The sequence below is a fragment of the Pantherophis guttatus genome, chromosome 1 (assembly GCF_059756535.1).
Source record: "Pantherophis guttatus breed Tessera chromosome 1, ASM5975653v1, whole genome shotgun sequence".
Taxonomy (NCBI): Eukaryota; Metazoa; Chordata; class Lepidosauria; order Squamata; family Colubridae; genus Pantherophis; species Pantherophis guttatus.
Genome location: NC_142063.1, coordinates 296,309,239 through 296,329,760, shown reverse-complemented (window position 1 = coordinate 296,329,760; position 20,522 = coordinate 296,309,239). Strand labels below are relative to the sequence as shown.

At 38.2% G+C, this 20,522-nt stretch overlaps 2 protein-coding genes across 5 annotated transcripts in view; both read right to left on the bottom strand.

Annotated features, from left to right (window-relative positions):
• Positions 1 to 1,506: 1,506 nt before the first annotated feature.
• SLC30A10 (solute carrier family 30 member 10) lies at positions 1,507 to 5,813 on the bottom strand. Its single transcript, XM_034427847.3, has 4 exons — positions 4,282 to 5,813; positions 3,430 to 3,513; positions 3,009 to 3,248; positions 1,507 to 2,084 (listed from the first exon to the last, which is right to left on the bottom strand). The coding sequence occupies exons 1-4, from the start codon at positions 4,838 to 4,840 to the stop codon at positions 1,597 to 1,599; spliced, it is 1,371 nt and encodes a 456-aa protein (XP_034283738.2). The 5' UTR covers positions 4,841 to 5,813; the 3' UTR covers positions 1,507 to 1,596.
• Positions 5,814 to 17,504: 11,691 nt separating this feature from the next.
• The window catches only part of EPRS1 (glutamyl-prolyl-tRNA synthetase 1), a 45,464-nt gene continuing 42,446 nt past the window's right edge, over positions 17,505 to 20,522 (bottom strand). For all 4 annotated transcript variants that reach the window (XM_060692484.2, XM_060692483.2, XM_034427849.3 and 1 more), the window contains 2 exons: positions 18,383 to 18,447; positions 17,505 to 17,870 (listed from right to left, as the gene is read on the bottom strand). In XM_060692484.2, coding sequence (XP_060548467.2) covers positions 17,720 to 17,870; positions 18,383 to 18,447 — 216 coding nt within the window. In that variant the 3' untranslated portion in view covers positions 17,505 to 17,719. The remainder of the gene's footprint in view (positions 17,871 to 18,382; positions 18,448 to 20,522) is intronic.

Below are 20,522 nucleotides of genomic sequence, written 5' to 3'. Positions count from 1 at the left end.
TAGGGTTATATTTTGCTGTCCATAATAATAATACCAGAAGACCAGTGTACTGATTGGATAGGGGTGAATTATATTCAGTGTAGGCAGCTATATGGATTAGTATTTTCTTCTATCCCCACCTCTTTCATCAGGACTAAACAGTCTGATAGCCAGTGACTATGTTCTGATTTTATCTGCGTACTAAAATTTCTAAAATAATCATGTAAGATATTCCTAGCAATTTTATTTTTTTAGCAATTTTATATTTATATTATATTTATTTAGCAAATTTATATAGCCACCCATCTCACCAAAAGTGGCTCTGGACAGCGTACAAGCAAAATAATTCAAATCGTATCACAATACGAAAAACATCAGACATAAATAACAACAAAAACTTAAAGAAATGAAAACATGAAAGAAACTCAAGATAACAGAAGGACAACCACCATTCAGCCTCACTCAAACCATTTACATGGCTATAAGGGCAGTACTTAAAGGAGGTATTCAAAGGGTTTACAGTTATGTATATTTATTTGGATTGAGGTTTAAAACAGGCCAGCAAGTCAAATTCTTTTAAAAATGGCTTGAAGGAATTTAAAAAAAAATAATTAAAAAAAATACATTCAATAGCACCATATTACAAAAGAGAAAGAATATCGGAAATGCTCAGTGTACCCATAGAATTACTCTATTAAAACAAACTCAGAGGTATGTTCTACCCTGCCTAAGACAAATGAAAATCCTTAGTTCTCGCAGCTTTACTTCTTTGCTAATTTAATACAAATGACGTAAGTGCACATTGAAAAATTCACATTTTATCTTTCATGGCATATAATTCAATAAATTATTTCAATTTTTTTCTAAAAAATATTTCAGCATTTTATAATTACTGGAATATGAGGAAAATGTAAAGACCTAGTAAGGGGAGAAAATAAAATATTTTGAATATCTCCATTCATATTTCAGTTAAGAATATAGTTCTTTATTTGTGAAGCACAAAAGGGTGACTGGTTCTTTTGCTGATTTAACTCTTTTATTCCTACACCCACTGGGCCTATTTCCTCACTTTTCTCCTTTTCATTTATCTCAAGTAAACAGAAAAACAAAGTTCAGTGAAAAATAAAGATATGCCATAAGCTAGGACAATCATAAAGGAGTATGGCTTGCAATCTGCATCCTAATTAATACATTAAACCAGACGGAAATCTCAACCTTCTTGAGATTTCTATTTGCATCTGAAAGATGCCTCCACTAACAATTAAGACAAGGTTTGAAGAGTGATCTGAGCAGAAGACACCTCTACTCATTGAATAAATGCTTTATCCGTTTCTCTTCGCAGAGCAGGGTAGCAAATAGGGTCGGCATTGCTTATTTGCCCAACATTAAGAAAATGGCTGCCCATTTCAACTAGACCTTAGAAGAAACCAATGGCATCTGTTTTAGTTGTAGTACTTGGTATTCAACTTGGCATTCAACTTTCAACTGCTACCTTCCAGAAACATGGCAAACACTTGCCAACAGCTACTTCTTTTTCAACCAAAGGAAGCTTTGTATAAGGAAGCTCCCCAACTTTTTTTTGAGACAAAAGAATTTAGAATATATTTACCCCAAAGTCTAAAATTTAGTGTTATTTATTTGTGGCATTGTTTCACTTTTTTCTTTATAACTGTCCTTGGAGCAACTGTTCTTTTTGACTACGTCTTCAGCCCACGTAGGTTCAACAGGAATTTCTATGGCATCTTTTTTTTGGAAGACCTTCTTCAGTGATGGAGAAAAGCTGCCTATTGTTTCACTGTAACCATTCATCTGAGAAAGAAGAGCATCTTTCTGGTTGCAGCACAATTGAGGATCACAGGATCTGGAGATACATGGCGTACTGCACAGGACCTTAGGACAATCATGGTCTAGGTACTCTGGTTGGATGGTCACTGAATGGATCCCTTCTTCATGGAACACCTCCCTCATTTTGTAGGAAGCAACGGGGTAGTCAGAAGTAGAGTGACACTTGACATGGACTGTAGCAATGTTCTTCCCCTTGATAAATTCCCAGATATGCAGCTCATGAATGCTGCTAACGCCTGGCACTTCCAATAATTTGTTTGCTAGGAAGAAGAAATACAAAAAAGGTGAAAATCAGATTTTTATCCAGGTTCTAAAGTATTCCATTTAATATTTAATTGCATCTACAAACACAAAGAATGCCTATTCGAATGGACGGAATAAGAACCTGATCATAACTTTTCCAGGCTGTACAATAGTGTAGGGCTGATACAACAGAAAGCAGCCCCAGCTGAATCAATGAGTCCATATCTAAGAAATAAGGAGACTGAGACTGTTGAATGGAACCTGTTGAAATTCCTCCTGCCGATTTTAATAATTACATTGGAAGAAACAAAAGAAAGTCAACTTCTACTTCCTAATATCCTGCAGGTGGTTTGAGAATTCTGGGAGCTGAATGGGAACTGGAGAGCACCAGGATGAACTAAATCACAAGATCATATGATCCAGTAAAACTGGGAAAAAACAGTATCAATTTGTAGTATGTTTGTCGTATGTTTGAATGTTTTATTTTAGTGCTGCTTTGGAGTATATCTTTTAAAAAAACTGAAGAATGCACGTTCCACATATTGATATATTTCATACAAAATGTGGATTGATTCAGCAAGCAAATCTGATTCCAAATTTCCAGGTTCAGAAGAATGAATTCAAAAACAAATCAACCATAACATACATATATATACATACATACATACACGCACACACACACCTTTTTGATTGTAATCTACAATGCAAAACAATAAACCATTCTACAAGTTGTATAGGAATTTCTGCAAACAACAGCTTCATTCTTCCTATGTGGGCTGTTCTCAAAATACTGTATGTGCCTTTATTAATCTTCTAAGACTTGACTCGTGTTGCTAGGAAATATCACCGTGTGACCCTTGAGCATGTAATGCTGCAGTGAATGTATAATCCAGAAACAGCACCAGCTTTTAAGGGTCATAACAGTCCTTAAAACAACTTACCCAATATTTGCATATTCACATTTTGGGGGACCATTTGCAACAAAATGGTTGCCGTCTCCTTGATAAGTGGAAAGGCTGAAGACAGTATGATAAACACCATAACAATGGTCAGGCTTGGATCAATGTAACACTGCCAGTTACAAGGTGTGTTCTCATCCAGAGGAAGTATGTAGAATATGGAAGCAGCAACTACAACAATAACTGAGCCAAGAGCATCTCCCATCACATGCAAAAGAACACCTGAAACAAAGCATAAGGAAAATATTAGGTAACCAGAAAAAAACTGAGTAACTATATTGGAATACATTAAGATTCCAAAAATTTGTATAAACTTGTATAGAGAGCAACAATAAATAAGAACACCTCATCTCTAATTATGGCTGCCTTATTCTGGAAAAATCTTTCAACTCTAATATAGTACCTCTGATGTTCAAGGCTTCGGACTTTTTTTCTGTTTTCTGTTTCTTATCCTCTTCAGGTTTTTTCTGGGTATCCGCAGAATCACCTGCATTCAAAGAAGAAACGCTGTGTTGTTTATAAGTTCTATATACAGAAAGATACAAATCTTTTCAAAACCAACTTATCTTAATCATTCAGAATTAGCAAGTTACTTATGACTCACGCTTGCATACACTCTACATGCAAAGTGTAATATAATTACAAGCCAACCAAGCAATGGGGCGAAACTGAATGGAATTGTTTAATATTCATAAAGACCACCTTATACAACCTGACATCTAATTACCAGTAATTCTGACATCTCTTTTCTACAATTGTAGTTTAGAAAAAATGATTTATAGTATCAAAAGACTGTTAAAACAAACACTGACACAAAGATTGCTTCCGTTTGCTTTAATTACTCCAATGTTACAAATACAATTATTTCTCTGGCTTTATTCAGTAATAAATTATTATACAAGTACTCTGCCAGTACATTATTATACATATAATGTAATGTAATGTGAGTAGGAATGAGAGTTATAAATAAGAACAGGCAAATAGAATAATCAGAAAAGAATGAATAAGAATTAGCAGAAAGAAGCACATGCAACACAACACTTTCCAAAAGAAAATGGGAAATAAGAAAGGAAGTATAAAAATTATGACCTAAAAAATCCTTAAAAGGCGAAGAGAAATTGGTGAAACTAATTAGAGAAGGCAGAACTGGGGGAGACCTGAGAGAGAAGGAAAAAGGCAGATGAAAGAAAAGGAAGGAAGGAAGGAATGCGGGAAGATGCTGCGAACGACGAGGAGGGAGGCAACCGGGTGGCACCTGCTTTCGGGCGGGGCTCAGCGGCGCTGCCGCTCATTTCCACCATCCCCTTTAAGGCGATCGAGCTGCTAGCGACGGTTCGGCTTGGGCTCTCGTCCTCGGAGCTAAGATAGGGCGGGGGCGGCGACCGTCGACCGCAGCAACAGGCCCAGTCCTGGAAGACGAGGAGTCCCACGACGTTGATGGCCAGGCCGATCGTGCCTACCACGAGGATGAGCGTGGCGTTGCTGAGGGCCTCGGGCTTCGCCAGGCCCTGCAGCGCTTCCATCAGGATGGTGAAATAGAGGGCGGCCAGGAAGACGGCGTTGCAGAGGGCGCCCACCACCTCGGCCCGTCCGGAGCCGTAAGAGGCGCCGGGACGGCGTCGGCGTTGGTGAGACAGGCGTCCTGTGACGATGCCCACGCACAGAGCGAGCACGTCGGAGAGCATGGTGAAGGAGTCGGAGACCAGCGCGATCGAGTTGCCCACGTAGCCCGACACCAGCTCGGTCACGAAAAAGCTCGCTGTCATTACTAGCATGAAGATCAGACGGCACGTCTTGCCCGTGTAGCGCCCCATGAGGAGAGCTGGAACCGCCGCTCTTCGCTACCGTCTTAAGTTTCTTCCAGCACCCCCCCTGGCCGGGCTGTGAGCTGCCTCCTTCCTTCCTCTCCTGAGAGCGGAGGGTACTGGCGACAAGTGTCCGGGCGATGGTGACTCTGCGTTTTGCTTTATAACGGGGCGGGGAACGCCCTTATTGCCAGATGTCGGGGTAATTTGCAGATGTGGTCTGGACACATTTAGTAAATACTAGGCATTGTCAAATCTTCTGGACCAGTCAATCAAAGCAGTTTATTTGATATACCTTGTCCATCTCTAATTCAGGTTTTTTTCTCTCTCTCTCTCTCTCTCCTACCAACCTATTAATTGGTACAGAACACAATGGTGGGGATATTTCTGGAGGTCCCTTGAATGACTCATGTAAAACAGCTGCTAGGCGAGCTGCACTGGTTGCATTTGCTTCTGGGTCCAATTCAAGGTCCTGGTTATTACCTTTAAAGCCTTTTATGAAAGGGTCCAGGGTATCTGAGGAGCCATCTTGCCCCAGTGGGATTGGCCCATCCAGCAGAAAAGGCTGACTTTGGTCTGTCAAAGAATTTTAACTGGTGGGGTTCAAGAGAAGGCATTTTCTGCTGTGGCCACTGCTCTCTGGAATATTCTGCTGGAGATGAGGTCCACCCCTACTCGCCAGGCCTTTTGGGAGAGCCTTAAAACTTGGTTCTGCCAACTGGTCTGGGGCTCCATTGGGAGTATTCTTTGCTACGGGTGGCTGATGGGGTAGAGAGAATATCCTCACGCTCCTGTCACCTGTCCTCTTGGGTTTTAGTCTCTAATTAATCTTTCTTAAGTTTAATTGTTTCATATCATCTTTTTATCATTCTGTAAGCTGTCCAGAATCACTTCAATAGTGGGATGGGTGGCATATAAATTTAATAAATAAATATATAAACTTTCATTTGGATTCCTGCACTGGAGTTCCAGCTGATAGGCTAAACAACCTTGTTCAGCTCTATGATTTTGTGAAACTAGAGGGCACTCTTGCACTTTCTATTTAGCATTTAGAAAAGACTGCAATCAAGCAGAAACTTCAGTTGAAAAAATGGGATGGACATTTTTTTTTTCACTAAATCCTTCAGTCAACTCCCCCACTACTACTACTACTTTTACTGTTCTACAAATGGACTAAAATCTTAGTAGGAACCAAGTATTTTTTTTCTGTTGCACCAAGGTGTAACAGAATGAAACATGAAAAAGATGCAATTTCACAAGTAGAGATGGAATATTTTATTCATTTTATTTCTATTTCTATTTCTGAAATGTCTATCTCCCTCAAAGAGATAGAATTGGATGGAAGCATTAAAGGTAAAGGTTCCCCTCGCACATATGTGCTAGTCGTTCCCGACTCTAGGGGGCAGTGCTCATCTCCGTTTCAAAGCCGAAACGCCAAAGGCACACGGAACACTGTTACCTTCCCACCAAAGGTGGTCCCTATTTTTCTACTTGCATGTTTTACATACTTTTGAACTGCTAGGTTGGCAGAAGCTGGGACAAGTAACAGGAGCTCACCCCATTACGGAGCACTAGGGATTCGAACCGCTGAACTGCCGACCTTTCGATCGACAAGCTCAGCATCTTAGCCACTGAGCCACCACGTCCCTTATGGAAGCATTATCTCTGGTTTTATCCATGCTCCAGCAGATGATGGAAGCATTCAGAAGAAAATCTATGATATACATGTGTAAGTTGTTACAGGAATCAAATAGGCTGCACTATGTAAAACACTGCGGAGCCTTCATCTAATATCAGATTGGTCTGATTTCAAAAGATTTCTGAAAAAGGCTCTAGAGTAATCTTTCTCTTTCTTAGCAGCTATCTGGCAAGAATAGAAGAAGCAAGAAAATTCCATCCAGAAGGCAGAGATATTTTACTTTTTCCTACTGGATTCACACATCTCACTAAACTGTAGTTTGTTTAACTGAGGATTATTGAATACATGAAGGTTGGATTCAGACAATAAAAAGCCATGGCCAAGCAAACCATATTATAATTTAATATAATGTATGACCCAAATCAGAAAAAAAGAAGAGTATTATCATTGGCTATGGTCTTTCATTAAACCCTCTACAGAAAAAAAAAAGTTCTTTCCTGATAAGAGACTATAAAAGTCTCTTATTTGAAGGATATCAAATCCTGCTTTCCAGGAAAGGGAACCGTGTAGTTGAAAATATTTTGTCATTTGAAATCTTTTTCCTGTATGCCCAAAATATGTGAACCTTGGTCCCAAAGAATAACTACGTAAAGTTGCCTGTTCTTTTACCCGCAATAACTCATTGAGTATAGTTAACTTGCAAGTCTTTTCTAATTGACATCTATACAATCACCAAATTCTTTACTGCTAGAAAGGGATATCATATGCCCTTGGACCTCACTAGATTGCAGAATTATCACTAATGTCACAGGGTGCAGACAAGTCAGGGAGTACAAAAAGTCAGTGAGTGCAAAGAGTTTGTTGCGTACTAAAATCTGCTTCCTCAGCTTCTACTTAGGAACGCTGAACAGAATAAATCTAGAGAACATATTTAGTTAATAACAAATTAGCAGTCAGAAATTATTCCTCCCTATGAAACTCAATGCATAACGTCCAACTGTGTAGTTCTATTTAGTTTTGTTTTGCTTACCAGCTTTGTAACCTGCCTTGTCTGCAGTAGAATGATTCACAAGAATAGTTAAAAACAAAAATGTGTATCTTTGGGGAAATATATAGGCTTGAAATAGACATATCCACTGGTATAGTTTCTTTGCCTAGCACCTTATCTGAAGGGTTTTGAGGACTTGGAAGAAAAGTATTGTTTTATATAGTGGTGAAATCCATTTTTTTTTACTACTGGTTCTGTGGGTGTGGCTTGGTGTGCATGATGTGGCTTGGTGGCTGTGGCAGGGGAAGGATACTGCAAAATCTCCATTCCCACCCCACTCTGGAGCCAGCCAGAGGTGGTACTTGCCGGTTCTCCGAACTACTCAACATTTCTGCTACCGGTTCTCCAGAACCTGTCAGTACCTGCTGGATTTCACCCCTGGTTTTATACTAAATACATATTATATAAAAATATAAATGAAATTTGATGTAACAGCTTCTGCTAACTGCAGGAGATGCCGATTTTTAAAAAAGGAATTGGATTTCAATATTTCTGAAGGAAATTTCTCCCAAACCCGTAATATCCACCTCCAAGTTGCAAGGTAAGTAATTTAGTTTCTAGGAACAGTGATATTTGTTTTTCTTTTCCATCCTCAAAAAAAAGCAAAGGATAGCATTTAATGAATCACGGTCTCGCTCACATACACACATTCCTATAGCAATAGTTATTTTTAATATGTTTTCTATAAATGAATTAAAATATTTTGAAGACTTACATATAGTCGGAATAGGAATCATCACTGGACTATCATTAGCAAAGTACTCTAAAACAGAAAGAATAAAGAATGTTTTAATATTCTGTGAATGGCTCCAGCGGATCTCATTGCACTGCTGGACACAGCAGTGTTATAGTTTCAGAATGCAATTGGTAAGTTTTGTGTTGGTAGAATAGATGCCATGCTTTTTCTTTTGAGTACTAGATCCATAAAGTAACTGTGGAACTTCATCTTTCCTAATAATTAAGCTTTTAACAGTTTAGTACAGGTTCTTAGATATTAGCATTGGATCTCACACAAGGTACAGGAGATATTACAACGTAATTTACACTTTTTATCTTCTCTTTATGTGTTGCACAGTAGGATCTGAAGCCAGGTTAAATAGATTCATCCCAGTTCTTTATCAATTTGAACTATCTCATTAATGAAGTTCATGCTTCATACAATTATCTTATATCAGAGTTTATTCCTGTATATAATTTGTTAGCTGCCATCCATACCTTATGCTTACAAAGGGAGATAATTGAATAATTATTAATTGCTTCAGAATTTTCTTTTTTTCAATTGTGTATGATTCTCAGATACTGCCTGGAAAAATACCTGCAATTTTCTTGACAAGTATTTTCCAGAAGTGGGTTGCTATTGCCTCCTTCCCAGGGCTGAGAAAAAGTGAATGGCCCAAGGTTATTCATCTAACTTTGTGCCTAAAGGTGGGACTAGAACTCACAGTGTCTAGCCTGATGCCTTAACCACTACATCAAACTGGTTCTCATCAAAATTTGAAACATGCTCACAATCATGAACCTTAATAGGTGCTTAATCTATTGACTCAAGTGTTCATCCAGCCCAACCTTGCATGCGACTGACCTACTGAATCTTGCCCAAAAGAGGACTTCCAAATTAAAAATTTTAATATGACCAGAAACATGTAGAATGAAAAACCTAAACAGTTTACTAAACTTACTAAACTCGATAAAATCAAACATTATTTGTCCAGGCCAGGTGATATCCTATGCATTCCTATAGCATGCTCAAAAGGCAAATGCAGCCTTCAACTCAAGAGTTGCGTATCCTTAATACATAGTTGGAGATTTTAAGTGGAAGTAGATACAATTATAACAAACATATCCTATTTAAAACTATACAAAACTATACTATACTATAAAACTAAATACAGACTTACTGCATTTACTGCATATCTCTTGACAGAAACTCATTTTGAGTTTCAAAAATCAATTATCAATCTTTGATGAATGAAGGGAAATATCAATCTTTGCTTCTAAGTATTGGTTATGGAAAGGACATGGCATTATTATGTTGCTTACCGGTTTCCACATCTTGGTCTACAGAGCCACGACAGTAACAACAGTCCATAAAGATAACATAACTGAACACGTTGAAGAGCAGACCTACGACTCCGACAATGAGAACATACAGAGCTTGTTCTGTCTTTACTGGGTTGAGAAACCTCTTCACAGCTTCAATCAGGATGCTGAACATCAAGGCAGTGGCAAAGACAGAATTGCCAAAGGCTCCTACAACATCAGCCCGCAGAAAGCCATATGTGTTGCTCTTATGCCATCGTATGCGACTGAAACGGACACCAAGCAAGCCAATAATCATTGATATCAGGTGGGACAGGACTGCAAAGCCATCAGAGGCTAGCGCAAGAGAATTGCCCACATATGATACTGCCATTTCTACCACAAAAAGTAGAAAGGTGACAAAGGACATAAAAAGAAGTCGACTGCTTCTTCCCGTGTAGCGTCCCATGGCTTCAATGCTCTGTGGGTTCTCTGCGTCTAGGGCAAGCACCTTAATAGCACTAGCACAGATTTCAGCAATTCTCTTCTTTTTATCATCTCCTGCTGGCTATGTTTAGATGTTAATTTTTATAAGACGCAATAAAACAATAAATCCTTTTTCAAGGGCAATTTAGCAAGAGGTTATCTTGCAAAGACCATTACATAAGGAATACGTAAAACATAATGCTATCTGCCTCCTCTATAGTTACACGCTGGTTGTTTATTCTTCATGATAGCCAAGGTACAAAACTATGGAGATTTTTGTTTATTTCACTGGATCTAGTCTTTTAAATAAGACTAGATAGAATAAACAAGAATAGGTCTTTGGTTTCATTGATATATAATCTTGTATTGTTGTTTTTCCTCTTTTATTTTCTTCACATAGATGCATAGACAGATAACAAGGAGGGAAGATGTTTTACTGCAGATTCTTCCTCCATTTATTAAGAGATTCTATGCCAAACAACTACAAGGCATAAATGAAAATGTTTTCTCTCTCCCCAACTAAAATCTGTATTACTTGCTTGGCATATATAAAAGGTCAAAGATCTTTATATACCCCAAGTCCATATTTCTCAAGCTTCTCAAAATCTGTATCATCATTTTTTCTGAATTAAATTTGGACGTGCGTTCTTGTTTCTATACACCATTTACAAGGTTGAGAATACCAGTTAGTCTTGTATAAAAGCCAACGAAGTCTCATTTGTATGGGTAAAATCCAGGTTCATTTTTTTGTAGCCTGGTTTACTTTATAGGAATGTTGTGGAAATAAAATAAGAAAATCATGTTGGTCATGGGAAAAGGTTATAAACAGAGCCAATTCACTGGTTTGTATGTAAAATGTCCCAACTGAAGTTTTGCTTCAAAAACAAACAAAAAAAATATTATGAAGGTCCCTCCAGATACTTTGGAATACCCCTCTCTTTACCTCACATTATCCACACTGGCTGAATAACAGAATAACAAAATTGGAAGGGACCTTGGAGGTGTTCTAATCCAAACCCCTGCTCTAGCAGGAGATCGTATACCGTTTCAGATAAATGGTTGTCCAATTTCTTCTTAAAAACCTCCAGTGTTGGAGCACCCACAACTTCTGAAGGCAAACTGTTCCACTGCTTTATTGTTCTGTCAGAAAATTTCTCTTTAGTTCTAGGTTGCTTCTCTCGTTGATTAGTTTCTATCCATTGCTCCTTGTCCTGCCTTCAGATGCTTTGGAGAATAGGTTGACCCTCTCTTTGTGGCATACTTTGGAATACTGTTATCATGTCAACTAGTTATACCCAATTCCTGTAATTGTTCTTCATATATTTTAGCTTTTAGTTCCCTACTCATCTTTGTTGCTCTTCCCTGCACTCTTTCTAGTCTCAACATCTTTTGTATATAAAGTTAGGAGTGGAGGAAAACATCCCTGGAAACCAGCTAATTAAGCTGCAATCCTTCTAAAAATAAACCTAGGAGGAGTGAAGAAAATATTTTTGAAGAACAGTTACTGATTTTGAAATGTTCTTAAGAGAGGAATAAAATACTTTATGTTGATTATTAGATGTGAGTTAAAAGAAACATTGACTTGATTTGGGTCTTTGAAGTAAGGAAAATATATGAAATACTGATTGTTAAAATGATAAATGAATATTATAAAGAGCTGTTTAGATTTGAAGTTTAAGATTTAGGGTGATTACATAATAAAATATTAAATGTTAGAATAAGATGTTAGATTGAATGATAAAAATTGGGTTTAGATTTGTTCTTTTTTTTTTTCTTTTTTTTTTTTCCTTTAAGATGTTAACTGATGAAATTTGGAATTTATACTTATTTTATACCGGATCAAACCCTTGCTCTAAAAAGAAGCTGTTTTATGTTTTATGTTTAAAAATAAATAAATAAATTTTCAAAAAAACAAACAAACATCTTTTGTATATCATGACCAAAACTGGATGCAATATTCCAAGCACAGTTTTACCAAGGCATTACAAAGTGTTACTAAAACTTCAGATGATCTGGATTTCTCTTTTAATGCAGCCTTGCACTGCATTGGCTTTTTTAGCAGCTGCAGTGTAGTGTTGGTTCATACTTAAATTGTTGTCCGTTAGGATTCCTAGATCTCTCACAGTTACTGCTATTGAGCCAGGTACCACTTATTTTATACCTGTGCATTTGGTTATTTCTTGCCTAAGTGTAAAAGTTTTCTCACCGCTGAATTTCATTTTGTTAGACGGGCCAGCATTCAAATGTCATGGTTCCGAGTAATGGTCCCAATCAATTCAGGATTCTTAGGCTGTAGCTTTTCTCAAATATCCATTTTATTGGGTACATCATATCGGCACGTTCAAATGTGAAACCAACTCTAAATAAAACCCATGCTTTGGTATAATTAAACGAATAGACATCACTCACCTTGTGTTACAGGTCAGGTTAACCAGATAGGTGGCAGTCTGTTCACTGCTCCCTCCAGCTGTTACTAGCGCTCATTGAAATGACCTTGGTTCAAATGGACCTTATCGCTGTTATGTCTGGCACAGTGGAGGGAAATATCCTACATCCCGTAGGTCCCCCTCTCCCTTATGTATGGCAATTAAGAAACAAAGAAAATGAAATATGGCTTCAGATGAAGTCATTTTGAAAGTTGACATCAAGTCTGTCAAGATCCTTCTGAATCTTGAGCCTATCTCCTGGAGTGCTGGCTATTCCTGGCAGCTTGGTGTTGTTTGCAAATTTGATCAGTTCTCCTTCTATCCCCGCATCTAAATCATTTATGAAGATATTGAGGCTGGAAAATTATGAAGCCCAATTTATCTATGAGACACTAGCTATCATTAAAAGATACTGTCAGTCATATTTGGAAGAATAGTCCTTGACTTACAACCATTCATTTAGCAACTGTTTGAAGTTACAACACTCAAAAAAATTACTTAGAACTGTTCCTCACACTTATGACTGTCACAACATCCCCATGATCAGTGGTGGGATTCAAATAATTTAACAACCAGTTTTCTACTCTAATGACTGGCTGGATGGGCGTGGCCATGGTGGGCGTGGCCAGGGGGTGTGACAGGCAGCAGTCAGCCTCCTGCACCCCCTTGAGAGCAAAAACAGGCCATGGGGGGCATCCCCCCGCGTCCAGTTTTGGGCATAGTAGGCCTCCCTGCAGTCTCTTGGGAGCAAAAACAGGCCACGGAGGGCAGCGCCACCCCCCCTCCCCATGCCCCCCTTTGGGCCTAGTAGGCCTCCCTGCACTTACCTGGAAGCCAAAACGGGGTGCATGGAGACTCCTGGAAGGAGGTAGGGGCCAGCCAGCAATTTAACAATCAGTTCGCCTGAACTCACCCAAACTGGCTGAATCCCACCACTGCCTATGATCATGTGATCAACATTTGGGCCGTTGGCAACCAGCGTGAATTATGATGGCTGCAGGATCTTGCAGTCATGTGATGTCATTTGCAACTTTCTCAGCTGGCTTCCAACAAGCCAGGTCCATGGTGGAGGTCAGATTTGCTCAACAACCACATGATTCACTTAACTAGTAAATTTGTTTAACAACCATGGCAAAAAGGTAATAAAAGCGGACATGACTCACTTAACAACTGTCTTGTTTAATAACGGAAATTCTGGTCTCAATTGTGGTCATAACTTGAGGATTACCTGCATTCCTAAAATAACCAGAAGTTTCTCACAGGAAGCAAAGATGTAAATGCATTTTAAAATATTTTTAATGGAGACTACTCTGAGTTTCTATAAGAAACTTCTGAATGGATCTCTTGATTAGACCATGACAAAACGCACTATGATTCAGGCATCTGAATCAAAACTGCTTTAATGAGCTAAACACTACCAACTGAGCCAGAACTGAGTAAAAACTGCTTGTTTAGATACAAACAATAATGCTGAAGAGCCATTGTAAAATTGTCTGTATGGAAGTTTTTTTTTCTGAACTCAGTTTATTAACAGTTTATTAACAGTGACGCTTCATTTTATGAATATGATAGAGAGATAAAAGGAAATACTTCTTCACAAACATATTAACTCATATATTTACTGCCACAAAATCTGATAATATTTCAATAAGATGACTTTTTAATAACAATAGAGACATATTTTCAAGAAAAGCTTATTGTCTGCTAGCAACTCCAAGTTATAAAGTTGGAGAACCAGAGCAAAAAAAGACCCAGTACCTGCATGTCTTCTTGTGCAGTTCCCAAAGGCATCCTGATTGTGCAACCAAACACTGATCTCAATAGGTTTTTGATCTATTCCTTGATGCATTAAGCGTCCTTAGAATGGGAATTTCTGAGGTAACAGTTAACAAATTGCAGTAAACCTTGATTGATTTTGTCTGTCTCTTTCATGAACTCAGCAGGTGATATTGACACACCCCCTCCCATCTGTTTTATAGGTGAAATATTATTTCAGACCAAATATTCCATAATCTAATAATAGAAATAATGCCCCCTGAGTAAAAGAGTCGCCAGGGAGATAACGCTTACAATGTGTAAACAGCATTGTAATATTAATATTACTTAGTAATATTTTTAAACAATTTAAATGTTGAGCCTTTTCTTTTAAGTGAAGCTTATAACTCAGAACAAGTCTACATACAGTATTCAATGGCAGAATGCCATTCTGAGTCTGGTTTTATTATCTGTAGAGTTTGGCAGGCTTTTTGTTTATTTTGGCAATCAAAACACCAATATGCTTGAGATAAATTGGTCATTTAAGGTAATGGACACAGTCAGCTATTTAGTACTTTTATGCAAACAAGCCTAAAGTTGTAAAGGTCAGAGTCTTTATGATGATTATTAAGAACTAGGTCTTCCTAATTCTTTTTGTAAAAGATGAAGTCAGTGTCTGAGTAGGCTGAAAATTAGAGACATATTGTAAAGTTTTCTTTTAATGCACATTAATTATTAAGCTGCATTTTCACAATACAATATATTTTAAATATTGTTTAAATAGGGTGTTTTTATTCCTGGATGAAGGTTTTTTGGCCCAGATCCTCATGATAGCAAAAAATCCTACTAAATGTTTAGAATTTGACACAAGTAACTATTTAAATGAATAATTTCCATTATATGACTCAATCACTCCTTTTGAAGCTAATTGACATTGGAAAAGATTCGTCCCCAGGAGAAGACTTGGAGAAGACCTGTGAAAAAAATCAGTGCTGTATTAGTTACACCACCAATCTCTGGAATCAGAATGGGACCTTCACACTCCCACTCTTAGCTGCCCCTCCTTCGCCTCCAGCCTCAGCCCATTTAAAGCCAACTTTCCTCCTCTGCTGGCCCTCCCCTGGCCATTCTACCTGGTCAATGGGCCTCTGGCCCTCCAACCCACGCCCTTCGGCCTGGCCCATTTGCCGATGGACATTCGTCCTGCTGGTGCAGCTGCGCTGTCGCATGCACAAGAGCATGAACCTCCCAGCAGTGCTGCCACTCATGCACGCAACACTACAAACCTTGCAGCGTCCTAATGTGAGAGGCTAAGCTAGTGCGATGAGCCTCCTGAAGACCCATTTCTGGCAAAGTTTGAGGGAGAGAAACAAGCCAGGGTCTGCCAAAGTTCACAAAAGGCAGGAAGATGAAATGCAAGCTCGACCCGTACCCACACCTCACGTATTAACCCTGCTTTCTCAGCATACTACCCAAGTGACTCTCCCCTCCTGCTGAGACTTTAGGAATCCTTCGCAAGCGAAGTCACCCACCATTTTGACATGAACCATCCCGCTTCTGACTGAGGGCAAAGCTAAAGCAGGAAGAAGTGGCCATGAGCAGCTACAGAAGTCAGGCAGCAGCGTGACAGGTGTCGAGGCGTGGGAGGCCTGGCTTCAGCATTCCTAAGGTAAGTAAGTACAGGGCACGTAGAGCAGCTCTTCCCTCACACCCCTGCCCTAGCTTGATTTTTAAGCCTGTGCCTCACTCCATCTCGTACAACCAGATGGTGGGCAGGGTTTAACTGGGGCTTATTTTGGGGTAGGCTTATTTTAGGCACAGGTGTAAAATCAGGTTAGGGCTTGTTTTCAGGGTAGGTCATATTTTCAGGGAAACATGATATAAATTGCTTCATAATGCTTTACAGCACTCTCTGAGAAGTTCACGATGTCAGCATATTGCCTCCAACAATCTGAGACTTCATTTTACCAACCTTGGAAGGATGGAAGGTAAGTCAACCTTGAGCCGGATGGGATTGAACTCCAGGCTGTGGGCAGAGTTAGCCTGCAACACTGCATTCTAACCACTATGCCACGACTCCTACTTCAAGCTACACTACACACTGTTGCCACCATATTTTTTAAAAAGGGCAGTTAAGGATCTACTGCTAATTTTATTTCTTGTTTTTGTTTTAGGCTAGTTTGGGATTTTTTAGGGTTTAGTATGTTCTGCAAACACAGATTGATTAATGTATGATTCAGTTGATTCTGCAAACCCAGAAAATAGTTTAATCCAGTAATCAGGTTTTGTACAAATGCAACCAATAATGTGGACCTATCTCAGAGCAAAAATGAATGTTTTATTTCCCATCCTGTCAGATAGCATGCTGAGTTAGAGCTTACAGTATCCTTCATTGCTAGCCATTATTAATGCTCTTAATTCAGCAGGTCCAGAAAGACCACGGTGGATAGATTGCTATTGCTATTGCTTTACTCGGTGCTTGCAAAAGTCTGAATTCAATAGATGGAATGACAACAAACAGAGCAAATAGCTTTCTCTTGCATCGCTGGAAAACTTCATGCTTGGGTCTCCATGGAGCCTATCAGTCTGGACATAACTACAGTGGTGCCTTCCAAGTTCCCTTGTCCCATTTGATTTAGTTTTTCTTTTTCTTTTAGGGTCTTGTAATTAAAAAGAAATTGGAAAGCTAGCAAAGTTAAGTGTCTCTCTTTTTTTCCAAGAAAATTTCTGATACTCCCAAATACTCCATAGAGGCCTTATTATTATTATTTTTTAAAAAAATGTTTTTTAATTTAAAGAAAATAAAAATAAAACTTAAAAATAAAACCTCCCTAATTCCCAATTGTAATTCTGGATATATAATGTAGGATTAACATAAAAAGATTTTTAAAAGCATAGCCAATGATAGTTCACAATCACTTAATTCTTAACAGATGATTTATTCAACACCCTGCCCATGCCCAATGGAAAAGCCAGATCCTCAAGCTCTTACAGAAGAGTAATCAGTTAGACCCACTGAATCTAGGAGTATGGTGTTCCAGAGGACATATGCCATGATATAGAAGACATGTCTCCTGGATCTCACCAGAAGACTCAATATAGAAGGGCATATCAGATCTTGTGGGACAGGCAGAGATAATTGAACATAGACAGACTTGCAAGTACTTAGCCCTAATGGATCTTACACTGAGCAGGAAATGCTATTATATCTTCTCTAAACACTTTTCCACACCTATGACTCTATGATTACCCACTAGACAAGTAAGTTTTCTTCATTAATACAAAAAATAGAGCAAGTAATAGATGACAATACTTATTTATTATAGAGATACTGTATACAGAAAGGTTTATGCAATACTGCAAGTTGCACTGAAAGGATATGACTCTCTATGGCTTTGTTAGTTGCTATTTTTAAAAAGTAACAACAAAAACCTGGATAGTATCAGGAAACATCTCAGTCTTTAATTTAAAAAGTTGAGTTGAAATATAAGGAAACTATCATTTCCAACAGTAATTTAATAACTGCGTCCAAAGAGAGTGTAAAACTTTGCAGGGTTCTTGTCACAAACACATCTTGCTCCATTCTGCAGCTCACAAAGTGGTTTAAAGGGGATGCAGAGACTTTTTGCTCCCATGGATGGAGCGCCAGGTTCAAGATCTTGATCTCTGAAACAGAAAGCAGGATTTTTTGTACGATTCCCAGCTTATTTAATTTGGAACATCTTGTTCTCGTCAGTTAGAAGTTGTCAGGTATGTCCTAGTTAGTGCTTACCTTACAAAAGTTAAAACATCTTTAAGCAAATAAATTAATTACATTCTATTAGCCTTGAAGGATGTAAGACTGCCTCTGAAAGCCATCTGCTGGGAAACTTCTGGGCTTCTTTGTGCAGTTTGCTGGTCACTATGAGAACAGTGCTGGACTAGATGGATCAGGGGTCCAATCCAGCAGGCCATTGCTTTTGTTCACCAACACACACATTATGTCACCATTGTTTCATACAGATATATTTTTCATAAGTTAGTTCTTTACATTAGTCACGCAAGTTTTTACAAAATTTTCTTTCTGGTTTTTAAACGGTAACACATAAAATAAGTTGTAACTGAAAAATATACATTCTAAAGTCTCTTTCTCTTTTACTCATCTACATAACACATCTCTCTCTCTCTCTCTCTCTTACCTGGCAGTTGTTTTTTTGATCCAATCCTCACATTCTAGTTCTCCACAGAAAGGAATCTGCACTATCTGAAATAAGAAAACATGCATATATTTTAGAGGTCAAGAAGCAAGAGTTACTTTTTAAATAAAAATTTTATTAAAATGTAATAATATCCATTGCTTTAGTGGCTCTCTATTTAGATTTGCAATACCAAAGAGCTAAAGTAACTCCAGCTATCTTAAAAGAAATCACACTGACTCTACTAGCTTATAAATTGTCTTTGTATATTCAGAACATAGACAACTGCTAAGATTTATTCAATGTTTTCTTTAAGTCTTGTAAGACTTTAACATGCACATTTAATGAAAGCATAAAGGCACCTCATTAGTGAAATCACCTAAAACAACAAATTAAACCACAGACTTTTGGAGGGAAATCTAATCTTTATAATAAAAAAACTAAACACTGTGAAGAGACAAATGTAGAGCTCATCCTTATTTTAACAAAACAATGGAAGATAAAAGGCAAAATTCCTGCTTTAATTTCTGATTCTGTTTTCAAAAATTTGTTACTATTCTAATAAAATTTCAAAATTTCCAGTGCATTTTCCAGATGCGATAGGGCAACATAAAGTTTTATCTTTTCTATTTAACAATGAAAAAAAAACTTCTTTGCAAATACTTACAATAATTTTTAGTATTCTGATATACATTGTGGTCAGTATATTAGCCCAAAACCTATGTTGCTAAGTGAGACATTTGCTAAAAGAATTTTGCCCCATTTTTTTTTTTTATTTGATTTATATGCCGCCCTTCTCCGGAGACTCAGGGTGGCTTACAATGTGTTAAGCAATAGCCTTCATACTTTTGTATATTTATACAAAGTCAGATTATTTGCCCCCACAAACTGGGTCCTCAATTTACCTACCTTAGAAAGGATGGAAGGCTGAGTCAACCTTGAGCCTGGTGAGATTCGAACTTACAGTAATTGCAGACAGCTGGTGTTAATCACAATGCTATCAGTCTGCTGAGCCACCAGGCCCTATAGCAACCTTTCTTGCTATAGTTGTTAAGCCACCTCAACCAGCTACGGTGGTTAAGTGAATCTGGCTTTTCCATTGATTTTACTTGTCAGAAGGCTGCAAAAGGCGATCACATGACCCCCATGACACTGCAACAGTCATAAATATGAATTAGTTGCTAAGCATGTGAATTTTGATCATGTGACCATGGGGATAGTGCAACAGTCGTAAGTTTGGAAACAAGTCACTTTTTTCAATGTTGTTGTAACTTCAAACTAAATGCACTGTTGTAAATCGAGGACTATCTGTAATCTCTAATAATTCAGTTGCATTTTGTGACCAAGACTCATTCCAATTTATATAAATCTTAAACTGATACAAATAGAAATTTATTCAAACTCAAAGTTCATAAAAGTTCTATCCACATCCATCAGTGCAACAGAACAGAGCTAGTGCAGTGGCCCCCAACCTTTGGGGCACCAGGGACCAGTTCCATGGAGAGAGGTTTTTCCGAGGACTGGAGGGGGTGTGGCTTCACATGCTGCCTGCATCCCATGGATGGGGCTTTGCTTGTTTGCATGGCCCAATTTCTGGAATGCCATGCACCGGTGCTGGTCCACGGACCAGAGGTTGGGGACCCCTGAACGAGTGGATCAAACTATCCATTCTCCCCTGCACTTCTTCAGCACTTCCTTCCAAATCTATATTATATCTAATGAATTCTAATTGATATTGCCTATCTTCGTCAAGTATTTTCTTTATTCTAAAGGAAGTTATATTTTACATATTATGCCAAATAGGTAAGTGGTGCCTTAGAATAAACCTACTGTAAACCAAGAAGTAAACTTTGCTTTCTATAAACCAACAGCAATATTTTATTGCAGCAAAAAGTATTTTATTGCTCTATCATATCAGTTCCAATAACCCCTTGTCTTTTGACATCTTTGCATGCACTTGATAATCCTTATTTAAATCAGATAGAATTGGTTTCTTGACGCAAATAGCGTGTCCTATGAACTGAATGCATTAATTATATCATTTTAAATTATTTTACAATTATTCCCATTACAGAGTCTGATCAGACATTCAACTTGCTGTTTTTTTTCTGCTGATAAAGCAAGACAGCAAGTGGTGGGGTGA